The sequence below is a fragment of the Strigops habroptila genome, chromosome Z, assembly GCF_004027225.2.
Source record: "Strigops habroptila isolate Jane chromosome Z, bStrHab1.2.pri, whole genome shotgun sequence".
Classification (NCBI taxonomy): domain Eukaryota; kingdom Metazoa; phylum Chordata; class Aves; order Psittaciformes; family Psittacidae; genus Strigops; species Strigops habroptila.
The window spans coordinates 15458807-15472193 of NC_044302.2; the positions used below are offsets into that span (position 1 = coordinate 15458807).

Consider the following 13387-nt stretch of genomic DNA (forward strand, 5'->3'; position numbering starts at 1 on the left):
TTATGAATTGTTTGTTTTAATTTCTAAAGTCTGTATAATTTTATAAAGTTGGTGACTAATGCATGTTGAAAGGCTTGGTCCAATCTTTGTGATACCCACCTAGTGTCAAAAATAAAAGTTGTACCATTTGTAACAAAAGAAGGAAGTTAAAGGGAGGAAGCTGCTCTCTGTGGCTTGTCTATATGAAAATCACCGTATTTTTAACAGGAATGTAACTGCCAGTTATTTTAGGCACTTTTTTCCAAGTGTAACATGTTACTGGGACTGGCCCAAGGTAACTTAAAACAACATGCCCTTAATGCCCTGAAAAATACTTGTAATTTCAACAGTTAGTTTCATGGTTACCTTGGTCACATTTTTTTGCTTTGTATTCTGACATATTGTTTGTTCTTGTATTTTCTTGTCTCTCAAACTATTTTTCTTTTGCTAGAAGAAAATTGAAGCCTAAGGGAGAAAAAGAAATTGTGTAATACATTACAGCATTTGAGTATGAAATTGTTGATTTCCATAAACTCCAGTGGTATTTAAAGAATAAGCAAGAAACATAGATTTCTTATCAAAGCTGAAACTAGGGCACCTTCCCTCTGTTATCCTGGTATAAACAGGGTTAAGAACAGCAGCCCTAGAAGGCTGATGTACCAGGTTCTCTGCCCACAAGTTATTAAATAAAAGGAAGGGGCTGAAAAGTGGCTGACAGGATCAAATTGAAAAGAAGAAAACGCCACAGTGCTAATGTGATCTGTCCTCTGATGCTATTCTTGTGAGATGAGAGGACAAATCTGCATGAAAGTCCTGGCAGAACTTCCCCACACAGCAGCCAGGGAAGCATCTGAACAGCTTATACAGGCACTGTGCTCTCATTCCTTGGGTGATGTGGTAACTTGCATGGTTTTTCTGGTTGCTTGTTTGAAGTGTAAGTATGGTTGAAGTCTATGGATAGCTTGCTTTTCATCTATGTTGTAATTTGTCGCACAATTTTGAGTCTCCTTTTTGCCACTCAATTTTTCTCTGTGAAGATGATGTGAGAAATGCAGTTCAGGGTTCATCATCACTTCCTTGAAAACTCTGTAATGTGTCAGCCTCAAATGGCCCTGTTGTATTCACTAGGCTCTGCTGCCAGTTTAAATTGTTCCCCAGAGTTGACTCTCCTAGTATTAAAATGTCAGAGGAGGAGAAGGAGGTGTTTCTGTTTCTGGGGGCAGTCTCAAACTAAATTGTTGTGTATACGTAGTGTAGGGCAGTACTTGATGCTCAAGGGCTCCCACTGTGATCCCAAGGCATTTCATTTTGGTGGCAGGCACTGGTTAAGTAACCCTGGCAGCTTATTGCCCTCTGAATGTGCTGCATTGGGTATTCAGGAAAAAGGGACAGAAAAAAGAAAAGATTTGGTCCAGGAGAACAGCATTTTACTCAGTTACACAATGTGTTGACCTTGCTGGCGATGTCGTCTGAAAAAGTTCCTGCTTATAGCTGCTCCATGCAATGTTTCCTCTTCTGTGGTGATTCTGTCTCTGGGGCAGGGCCCTTCCTGGGTTAAAAGTACTCTCTTTTTGTCTTCCTCTTCTGCCCAGCAACTCAGCAGGGTTGTCTTTGAAGAAAAGACTTTTAAGCCAAAGCCAGTGTAAAACAGTGCACTGAACAGTCAAACAATGTAACTGGGTTTTGAAGAGTCTGTATTCTCACTCAGTTCGAAAGACTTTCTTTCAGAGGCATCAGTTCCTTTAAGCTATAGCAGCATGTTGTCGACACTTTGGTATCTGTTGCTGGTTTTCCAGCATTTGAGAATTCACCAGAGTTTTTAATACTGCATAGTTTTCATTACAAAATACAAGCTTTTACTAGAAGCTTTGTTGGACAATGCTAGCATAGCACTGAGATTGGTGGGCAAAATAAGTGTTTGTTTATACCGAAATTGTAGTACCAAATACTGAATTTTTGTGTGTGTTACAGAGAGATGTCACATCTAGGTTACAAGGAACAAAAGAAGAAAAAGACGCAATACCCTTACTTAGCTATAAAATCCGTGATTTTGAGAACAGAAACGTTAAAGTCTTTTCTGGGAATCCTGACATGCATTACTCAAAGGCTATTTGAATAAAAACGCCTCTGTTTTCCTTCTTGCAGTCACTGAAATCCTGCAGTTTCAAATTTGCTGTGTTGAGAATTTTGCATCATTGATTTTTTTTTTCTCTCCTCCTCTCCTTTTAGGAAAATTTGCTTTTATCCATACTGCCGGCTCATATCTCTATGGAAATGAAGCTAGCAATCATAGAGCGACTAAAGGAAACTAATGATAATAGGCAAATGCATGACAATAACTTCCATAGTCTATATGTAAAAAGGCACCAAAATGTTAGGTAAGTGAAAAGTCTAGAAGTAATTGTATTAATGTAAGCTGCTGGTTCTTAACAGTGTATATGGTCCAGTGAAATTAAAATTTGGAAGTAGACTTTCAGGCTGAATGAGCTTCTTTTCTGTTGTGGGAAGGTAACGTGTTGTGAACTAATGTGCTGTCTTCTAATCAGTTGAGATACTTGAACCCTTTTTTCTGGAGTTGTTTTCCAAGGAGAGAGATGCTTTCTATTAAATGCATTGTAATATTTAAGCTGACTGTAGAATAGACATATCTTCATTTTTCTATTATGTTGGTTTTCCCTTTTGTTCTTGTCTAGCATTCTTTATGCAGACATTGTAGGATTTACTCGCCTTGCCAGTGACTGCTCTCCTAAGGAACTAGTAGTGATGCTGAATGAACTTTTTGGAAAGTTTGATCAGATTGCAAAGGTAGGTGTTGCAGTTTGTTGTGCAGTAGGGACAAAGGCCACCATTGGAAAAAGAAATCTGTCTTTTCCACAAGACAGAAGGCAGTTGACATTAGTGCTTCTGAAGTCAGGAAGGGAAGACTGTTTTAGCTTTAAAGCTAACTAGCAAAATCACATTACAGCAAAATTTATATCAAAATTGGGAGATATAGGAAGTTGTTACTGTAATTCTAATTCTTGAGTCTGGAGGTTTATCTGTATTGTTCAGGGAATTGTTTGATGGAAAGAAATAGTTGTAATAGGGCTGGAAGAGGTAGTCTTTTGTAGCTCTATTGAGGAGCTCTATTGAGGAGCTTTGCTGTATTCAGTGAGAAGGATTGTTGGCTCTATAAATGAAGAACTCTCAGGTACACATTTACATTCATAAATGCAGTCATATTGCATCAGACCAAGGAGTTCTTTACTCAGGAGTAATAATTAGTAATGGGTGCTTACAGGAATATGTAAGAATAGGAAGTAGATTAAAACGGCCCCTATGACGAGATACCCTCACTACTGACCCTTCAGTCTGGCAGTAGTTCTTCCACTTCCAAGCGCTGCTTGAGGTTAATTTCTTTGCAACTGTAATCGCAAGCTGTTTTTGAGTTCTCACATTACTGTGAGACTGTATCATGTATGTGTTCGCATGATTTGACTCTGTGTGATGATTTTTCTTATTCTCTAAATCTGATTCTAATCCTAGGCATATGTTCTGTCATATCCATTGATTTTTCTATTAGTATCATGAGGCAAATACAGCTTTAGGAAAATAAACACTGTGTTTTGTTGCATCCTATGTGACAAAAAACCCACAACAAACCCAAACAAAAACCAACCCAAATTGTGCTTCTAGAAATCTAACATTGGTAAAGCATAAGTCAAGACTAGTGAGTGACAAGCTATCGAAACTTCGCATAGTTTAAAGATGTTGCTTTGATTTCATAATTTACTGTATTTGGATACACTCAGTGTAAATTAGAAAATTAATGGACTTGGAAAATCTTGGGCTTGTGAAATTCTATAAATTCTTCAGAAAAAGTGGAAAAACTCCGAAAATATTAATATAGCAGAGGAGTGAAATCACTTAATTAAACCTTTGTGGTAGTCACTGAATAAAATCTTAAATATATCACCGATTAAAACCTGGCTAAAAACCTAGTTAATGGTTTTGAGTAAGTGACATTGCTTATCTTTGTATGTATATGAATTTGGTTGTTGTTAAACTTACTGTAAACAGTTGCTGTAACAAAAGTACTGGCCAATAAGAGAGTCATACTAAATACTGTGTTATAGTGAAGCAGCTACTCAGAACACACAGAGTAAGCCATGTCATCTTAGCTGCCATGAGATTTTTTTATGTCAGAGTAGAAGCTGAGGTTAAACATATTTGGTCATTTTCTGCAACTGTTCCTCAGATATAAAAATATAAAAGATTCCAGATTTTGAGTGGTATGTTTCAATTTCTCCTGTCTGCAAATTGCACTGTTCAAAAATGTCTGGATTTAGTGAGTCAAGGTCTTTTGCAACTCTGTGGTTGAACTGTAAGAAGAGATTCCTGCTTTTTGAGCTATTTTTGTTCTGCTGGGGAGTGTTCTCAGTCATCTTTTCCATACTGTAAAAATGTTGTAGGCTCCGGTTTACCTAGTAAAAGTTGTTGGCTAACCTGGACACCGAGCTGGATGCTGAAGTTTAACAGCTCTAACCTAGGGCTGCGTTCCCCTGCTGATCATGTAAGCTTGTTGCTTGCTGCAGTGCTCAGAACCTATCGGATGGTGTAACATGGCGCAGAATGACAGACATTCTCTTAAGGCTTTGACTGATGAGGAAGAACAGCTTAGTTTGGCAAATTGCCAGTGATTTGGGATGATTTTTGAATTGACTGAAGAATTGCCAGGCTCTTCTCACAGCAGAGAGGGTTGGGCAGCTGAAGGTGTGAGCTGGCTCAAATGAGGCCATCTCTACTCACCAAATGCTATACAGCCTTGCAGAATTAGCCCTGGCTTGCTTGCAGCCTTTGTAGTTAAAATTCTTCAATAATGTTTTAGCAAAAGACAGTATGAGGAGCTCTTTGCTCTTCCCCTTTCCTCTCTCCAGCCAGTCATAGGCAGCAGTATCCTCTGTTGCACAGTTAGGAAAAAGTTTGCTGCTGCCAGATAGTATTGCATGTTTTTCATATTAGAGATAGCAAAGCGTAGTATGTGCAGCTTCCTTTTCAGTCATATTTGAAACAAAAAGCTGTATTCTGCTTCTGCAAAGTTACCAGGTTGGGCAGCTTAATTCCTCACTTCTCTCTAAATTCTGTGCGGGTCTTACGATGCTGCACAATGTTACTTATGAGGCTGCCATGCAAAAATTGAGGAAAAGGTGAACAAACTGCGTATAGTTCAGGTGTTAATAAAGACAGAGATTAAAAAATAGACACGAAGATTTCACCCTTTGAATGGTAAATTCTGTGACAGTTTTATTTTTATTTATAGTTTCTCAGTTACACACAGTTCCAAGAATAAAGTCAGAAACTAGTAAGATGACTGTATTTCAGAAGTGCTTGAAGTGGTCATCCCTCTTTCCCTCTGCTGAGCACTGTCCAGGCATTTGGATGTGGGAAAAGAGGAGTAAGTTTTGCTTTAACAAGGATTGAATGAAGCCTGGCTTTCTGAAAATGATACAGACAAGTCCTAGTTTTGGTGTCACTAGCCTACTTGTTTTTTCCTGTTAAATATGTTTACTATAATTTCACAGGAGAATGAGTGCATGAGAATAAAAATCCTGGGAGATTGTTACTACTGTGTCTCAGGCCTACCTGTGTCCTTACCGGTTCATGCCAGGAATTGTGTTAAAATGGGACTTGACATGTGTGAAGCAATAAAGTAAGTATAGCACAGAAGACTTTTTAATATATTGAGGCTATGAAGATACTGAATAAAGTAATTTTTGTCAACATTCAAAGTGTATTTGTTAGCTGTAGTTGAATAGCTACACATTGGGTCGCAAGTTTGCCTCTTGTCTTCTCTACTAAGCATATAATGAGACTAAATCTTAACGGATCTCCAGGAGGTGGGGAGAAAATCACAGGCGTAACTTATTCTCTAATACTCTCCTCCCTTCATAGGCAGGTGAGAGAAGCCACGGGAGTGGATATCAACATGAGGGTTGGCATTCATTCTGGGAACGTGCTGTGCGGTGTCATCGGCCTCCGGAAGTGGCAGTACGATGTCTGGTCACACGATGTGTCCTTAGCAAACCGCATGGAGTCCTCTGGCGTACCTGGGTGAGGATCTTCCCTGTCAGTGCTAATGCACTCTGTCGTCATGGTTTTTATAATCCTGGTTTATGAGTCTGGAACTGTAACTGTGCCATGACACAGATCTTCATAATGAGATGATGACAATAGGACGAATGTGTACTTACCAGAGCTGTAAAATGTTAATATTTTCTGATTCTGTTTTCAGTGGGCTATAAAATTCTTAGGCAAGAGACTGTTTCTTGACCTTCTCTTCACTGGAGAAACTTGTGTGTCCTCAGCAGTGCATTATGTTGATTTAGTTAATTCATGTGCAGAGGTATAATACTATATTTGTAAATTTACCTAAAGAATACATATGCTACTTATGTTGACAACGCAAAGCTCCATATTTACCTAGTGTTTCTGTTAATATATTGATGGGTACAACTCTATATTCACCACCACCCCACTCCCCCAAAAATGCGAACAACTCAAAAATTAAAATGCAGCCTGATGAGGAGCATCCAAGCAAGGAGAGTTTGGGCCTGTTGGTTGTTGCATCTTCTCTCTGTAGCATTTGTCATGGGCAGAACAGGAAGGAAAGTGAGTGGTCCTGAGTGGAAGAGCTTGAGGCAAAGCAGTAATGTGACTTGCCATGTGCTGCTCAGCAGTGCAGAGGATTAGATCTGAGGCGGGTATTCATGCTGCCTTTTTTAAGATGCTCATTGAAAAGGACAAATACAAGTGCTTTTAAAAGCCACCAGCATTTAGAAAAATATACTGTTTTCTAAGTTGAACTTGGGGATTAGAACTAAGATAAGAAACTTCCCTCTTCCCCCTCCCCCCCTGTATTAAGTTTCCCTTTTTTCATTCCCAAATAAGCCCATGGTTTCGTAGGTTTTTGCTAGGCTGTGCAAATTGGTACTTATTAATTGAATGACATTCATGTGGGTGTATGTTTAAGCATTAAAGTATTGGTTTCTTTTGGAAAGTGATCCTAACCATGGACATAACAGGGTTTCTTGTTATTTCTATGCTTCAGTCAGCTTTTAGGTATATGCTTGTAACTTAAAAGTTAATTTTTCCAAAGTGATAAGGAGATACAAATATAAAATTATTTTCCTGTATTGGTTACCAAAACAGAACAAAAACTAATTGTTTTTTGGTTAACAATTGCAATACCATCCACACTGAGTGTTTTAGTATGTTGAATCAGCATGATTAAACACAAACACAGAGTTGTGAAGTTTCTTTTGTTGGTAAAGCAAACAACATGACTGAATACGGCATGAAAACGTCATTTTCTTAGTCATGTTTAGGACCATTACCTAATCTTGGAAACTTTGATTATTCCATTACATTCTGCATGCTTGTGTTTGATAGTCTGTTAAAGATTAAAGCTGGTTGGCATGCTGATTCAGAAACATTACACTTACAATGCATTACAATGCATAACAATACTTCCTATATCTATACATGCCTAGCACTCACTTATCATGTGGTTCAAAATTATCCAAAGGAAACCTTTGACTTGTGGAAGGCTGAGCCTCACAGGCAGGAAGGGTTTCTATGCATTATGCAAATGTTGTATTTGTTTCCTGCTCTGCAGAAAAAAAGATGTGTTTGGGATTCCCCATTCCAAAGTTAGCTAGTCCTGCTCCTTTGGAACCAGAAGTTTTGTCATTAGAAGCAGTTGCAGGCTTTTATTTAAAATAGGAAGTATGTATACTTTGGGTTTCTATAAATGAAGGAATTCTAAAGACTTTTGAAAGGATGCAGGAAAACTTATTACTTTATAAATATTTTCTTTCCATTGACAGAGTATTCTTGTTCATCTTCCTTCCAATTTAAAAAATTATTTGCATTCCTAAAAACATAATATACCAGCAAAACAGAAAGGACTAGCATAAAACCAAAATTAAAGATGCATTTATGACCCATTCTCCCCAATATGTATATGCCTGAAAGATCAGAACACGGTATTCTCAGACCTGTAAGCATAGGAAACTGAATGCAGTACACTAGGTATTCTGCAAAAGCATGGGAAGTGCAATAATGTGTGTTACAGCTTGCCTTTGAGAGGCAGCTTTAGGAATAGCAGCTTTTGGTTGTGTATTGATCCCAGAATCCGGTAAGTGTTAGTAACTGCTGAGAAATCATCATCATAATAATTTAAATGGGAAGAAGTTTGCAGTAAGATCTGAAATGTCCCACAGCAGTGTGTGATTTGGGGAAAAGGGGAGAGAAAGCTTGGTAAAATGGACCATGGGGACAGTGAACAAATGTACTGCCTTTTGAGGAAGGTGGAAAAGCACAGAAAATGCACTGCAGTACATGACTGTTCCAAGGCTCAGTAAATACAACATCACCCAGGCTCTGTGGGAGAAAGTGATGCTTTAGAGAAAGCTTTAAAACTTCAGATTTGAAGATTTACCTTGATTGCAAAACTGCATAATCAGGGTAATGATTAAAAACCACATTTTTTTTGAGGCAGTTACCAGTAAACAAATAAAACCATGCATCCTCTATATTCCAGAACTCTTACCTTTTGGCTTTAAAAGCATTGAGGAATTTTTGGTCTTCCGTGTGGGAAGCCACAGCCAGTGGTCTCCAGGTCTTGGCTAAATTATCTCCAAGCAAACCTTCATGCAGCATAAGGAAGCAGAGAAAGATGGGATAGTGATTCCCTTGCTTTCTGTAGTTAGGTGGGAGTGCTGCACACTGTCAGCTTCCATTCTGGGAATGTTCCTTCCCAGCTCTGTGCTGATGTAGGACCAGCAGCAGTGTTTAACCCCTCCCTGCCAAGGAAAAGTGAGAAAAGCTGTGGGAAGATAAAGTAGAATACAAGAAAAGAAATGCATTTAATGAACACAGGTCTCTTGTTGAGAAATTCTATGGAAAGATATTAGTTGTAATTTATATGGAACTGTACGATTCAAGATACTGAACTAAGTAACGTTAAAGTGTGAATGGGTGCAGAAAAATACTAGCTGCTCCCCTTAGAAGCGTGCTGCTGTTGTTGCTGTGCTTTGCTCTCCTCCGATTGTTTCAGACAGGACAGGCTTTGGGAATTCTCCTCCTAGCTGACAAAAAACCTTTTCCATTTTTTCCCTCAGACTTTTGTAACCATCTCCTCCCCTCCTCATGCATTTCTAGCATGAGACAGTCCTCCCTTGTGCTTTGTTTGTGAGCTTTCCCTGCAGCTCTTGCCATCTGAAACAACCTGCCTGCAAGTCTGTCTTGTCAGTCATCAGATCTCCTTTGATCACATTTATTCTTGTTTCTTATATGTCTCTGCTTATTTCAATTTAATTTTATACTGATGCTATCTCATTCTGGAAGTATTTTTCAACATTCTTGCTATGAAAGATGCCCTGTGAAGAACTGCAGTAAAGGATTGCAAATATGGTTTCAAGCACTGGCAGGATTTTGCAGTTGGCTGCCAAATCACAAGATGGCTGAAAAGGAGAAATGTCAGCAGTGGTCATTGAAATGTAAATGAAATGCTTAATGTGACCTTTCTTTAAGTGTTTGGGTCTCTTTTCTTTTTCCCCTTCTCAGCCGTGTGCACATCACTGAAGCAACATTGAATCACCTAGGCAAAGCATACGAAGTAGAAGAAGGGAACGGACACCTGAGGGATCCTTACCTTGAATCCATGAATATCAAAACCTACTTAGTGGTTGATCCAAGGGTATGTGGTTGTTTTTAAATGTGTATTTATTCAAATATATACATGCATTTTAAGGACATAGGTGTCTGTGGTGCATATACCTTTTAAATTCAGCAACAGAATTAAATCATGGTATGAGCCATCTGAGTAGCTCGGATTTGGGACTTCAGATCTGAAAGCACATCTTACTGTTTTATGAGATGTAAGTGTTTTGCTGAAACCTCTTATGTGGTCCACTCAGAGTAAAAATACGTATTTGACTATATTTATGTGAAGGGTATCTCTCACAAATCCAGGTTAAAGGGTGGAATGAAGTCATGAAAGAATACCTGTACTGTGTGGCCACCTTCAGAAAGATATTCCCTGTCAAATAGCTTCTGACATCATCTTCCTCGCTATCTTGGATGTGAGATTCATCTTTTTTTGAGAGTGTAAAGCTAGCAACTGTTGGTTGTCCCTTTAGAGCCTGGTAACCACAAACACCTTGAGTATTGCAGGTTTGAATCAGCTTGTGGTTGAGAAGTAAAATATTTCAAAAGGAAAAAGAATGAAAACGACAAACTTCTTTCCTCCAGGATCTTTACAGGAAGGAACAGCATAGAGCCACTTTTAATTAGCAAGAACACAATCTTATCTTTGTTGCATGTTTTATGTACTTAACACTGCAACCCTCCCTACATGTACACAGCACATATCCCCAGAATGAGGGTCTAAATCTATTAAAATGATCCCTGCTTACCTGAAGATACCTGTGAAATGTTAGAGGATAACCAGTGATTGACATACTAGTTTATTCTGCAGTTTTAGCTTCCTTGTAGACCCACAAGGGTATTGCTGTACGCCCTGTATATATTGTCTAACTCATCACCTGTGACGTAGGGATATAATCTAATGTTGAGTCTGTAATTTGTGGGATCTGCTTCTTTCTAACCAGGGTTTTGATACGCCCTAGCTCAGGAACTGGGAATCTTTTCCCCTGATGAGGTGCTGACTGCAAGGAATTTGTATCTATTCATAAGATCCTGCAGTGTCTCACATTGTTGTAAGTAAAAAAGGAAGTTTGAATGTTGCAATATTACAAGTGAAGGCTTGTAAAGGCAGCTGGAGCAAATTAATTATGTCATGGTCTGCTTTAGCTCACACTAATTAAATTAGGTAAAGGAGTTGAGGTTGACTTGACACATTGCTGGTATGTGTTTAGGGTCCTACTAAATAGATTAAACTACCAAAGTACACAGAACTTCATTTCTTTGTAATTTGTGTTATTTCCTCGTTTTTAAACATGTGTGTTTTCTGTTAGTCCAAACAATGCATATCAAATAATCATCTCCCTAAAACGAGAGTTAATGATGGGCTGAAGATGCGAGCATCTGTTCGGATGACACGTTATTTAGAGTCATGGGGAGCAGCCAGGCCCTTTGCCCACTTGAACCACAGAGAAAGTGTGAGCAGTGACTCTTCAAGTTCACAAGGAAAGCGAAGAAAGGTGAGGTTTAAAGTAGCAATTGTTGTCTTACAATTGCAAACTGCTCCTTGTGTCTGTGGTGTGAAACTCGAAATCTGACATGAGTTTTGTGGCTGAAATTCTGCTATTACTCATGGTGTTAAATGTGTACACAGAACTAAGAAGATAGCTCTGAAACAACTACTTCTGTCAGAACTTAACAGTATTCAAACTCGGGCAATCTCTAGAATGCTATACTCATAGTAAACCTTCAAAGTGAAACTTCGAAAATATCTCTTCCCCCCAACCCTGGACATTTTTGCATCTTCTGGTCCTGCTCACTCACTACATGTGGTTTTGGAAAAAAGATAATTTATCCCAGCCTGCAGATGCACACAATATTTACTTAAAATGTATAGAAAATTTAACAGTCCATCCACAGGTTCTACCTGCAACAGGATTGTATCAGTAAAGGATTTCTAAGATGATGAATTCTAAAGATTTTAAAGATTTTAAAATTTAAGAAAATTCATTTTTCTTCCTGAAAGCAGAAATGAGGTATGCATGCTTTCAGGTGTGCTCCTGCAGGCGCAGCAAGGCTGTACTACTCTCTGTGGACAGATAGCTGTAGTAAATGTTAAATTAACTATTGGTCCATTCAGTTTTGTGGAAGTGGTTTCCAGTCTACTTGCCTCTGCTGATGTTGATTACTTCTGTGTGTGTGGAGAAAAATAAGAGGGAATATCTGTTCAATTATTTTCGAACAATTTTTTTGGCCAGAAAACACTCAATTGTTAAAGTAGAGAACGTTGCTGGAAGGATTGATTTTAATAAGCTTTTCTACTTGAGAAGGGTTCTTGATTTTTATTTTTGAATAAAAATGGTTTTGGCAGCTTCCTGAAGTTTATTTTCAATAGTTGTTTGCCATTTACTGAGTGTGTAACTTAATTCCTTATTTGATTTAGGAAATACCTTTGTGTTCCACTGGGCGCCAGAGAAACTCTGATAGGTTTGTCAAGTACTTTCTTCTTTTAAAATGATCCTGTGCTCCTCTTGCAGTTAAGGGTACTGTAAGCATGTGATATTTTGGCTGATTAATCAGTGTGTACAGTATCGCTGCATTAGAAAGGTTAAGCTAAATCTTTGGCCTTTAAAAGACTTCTCAATTGATGTTTGTTACTGTTAGACTCTAACAGGAGCTTCCCCTGCCTTTAATCTTGCTGGCCACTCAGTCATTCAGGTTGCATTTTACTTTATGGCCTGTAGCAAGATGGAAGGGAGTAGGGAAATAAGAGACCTATAGAGCATTGGAAAACAAATCCAGACACCTCATATATGGTATACATGTCTCTATTGTAACCGTTTGTGCTACCTCAGCTTTTAGTTTTCTTACACATAGATGCTAGATTTGTTTATAAGCATTATAGTACCAAATAAATAATTTTTATCATTGTATTATAAGTAAATATATGTTACGTTTTACAAAATAATGCCTTTGGTTAGTAATATTAATGTATGCCATCATAGTGTAAAAAAAAAGTTGGCCACTAGATGTAGAAAAGGTTACAATGGTACCTGTACCGCTGAGTTAACCAAGTAAATGATTTTCACTTTTCAAAAATTCTCTTAGTTTATCAAAATATTGTCTCGAAAAATGCATGGTTTGAATAACTAGAGAAATGCTCAGTAAAGTGCTTATGGATGTGTGTTTATCAGTTTGGAGCATTCTTGTTTAATGTCTCTGTGGTAGCTTCCCCCACTTATGTCCTTTGGAAGTGTGGTCCCCTGTAGCCATTTCCTGTTTCTGAATAGCACTTGTGACATGGAGTTCATTTCGTTCCCAGAAATTCATCTCAGAAGGGGAGGATAGAGGAAGATATTTATGATGAAATGATGTCAACCATCGAGGGCCTCAGTTCAACTAAGTATGCAGTATCTTATTGTTTTCTTCATCTTTTCTTTGAGAATAATCTGCACTCTCAATTTTAAGCCTAGATAAAAAATTTACTCAAAAATGAATAGTTACCAGGATTTTTGTTTTGCCCTTTTTTTTTTGCCTTTTTTTGTTTTTTAGTTATTTTAGTTGCTTTTTGGTTTTAATTTGAATGTTAAGAGAGTATTAATGCATTATTAGGGCAAAAAGTCAATGGTTACTACAGCTGTTCAATGTGGGGTGCTATGAAATAGCAAAATATTTGCTTTGTTTCTGAGCACTGTCTGAAGTAATAAGCTGAACTGAAGTGCGG

At 38.1% G+C, this 13387-nt stretch overlaps 1 protein-coding gene across 2 annotated transcripts in view; it reads left to right on the plus strand.

Moving 5' to 3' along the window:
- Positions 1 to 13387, plus strand: part of ADCY7 (adenylate cyclase 7) — a 67849-nt gene that overhangs the window by 37963 nt on the left and 16499 nt on the right. For both annotated transcript variants that reach the window (XM_030471079.1, XM_030471080.1), the window contains 8 exons: positions 2209 to 2357; positions 2673 to 2784; positions 5541 to 5668; positions 5911 to 6069; positions 9586 to 9718; positions 10998 to 11183; positions 12107 to 12150; positions 12986 to 13066. In XM_030471079.1, coding sequence (XP_030326939.1) covers positions 2209 to 2357; positions 2673 to 2784; positions 5541 to 5668; positions 5911 to 6069; positions 9586 to 9718; positions 10998 to 11183; positions 12107 to 12150; positions 12986 to 13066 — 992 coding nt within the window. The remainder of the gene's footprint in view (positions 1 to 2208; positions 2358 to 2672; positions 2785 to 5540; positions 5669 to 5910; positions 6070 to 9585; positions 9719 to 10997; positions 11184 to 12106; positions 12151 to 12985; positions 13067 to 13387) is intronic.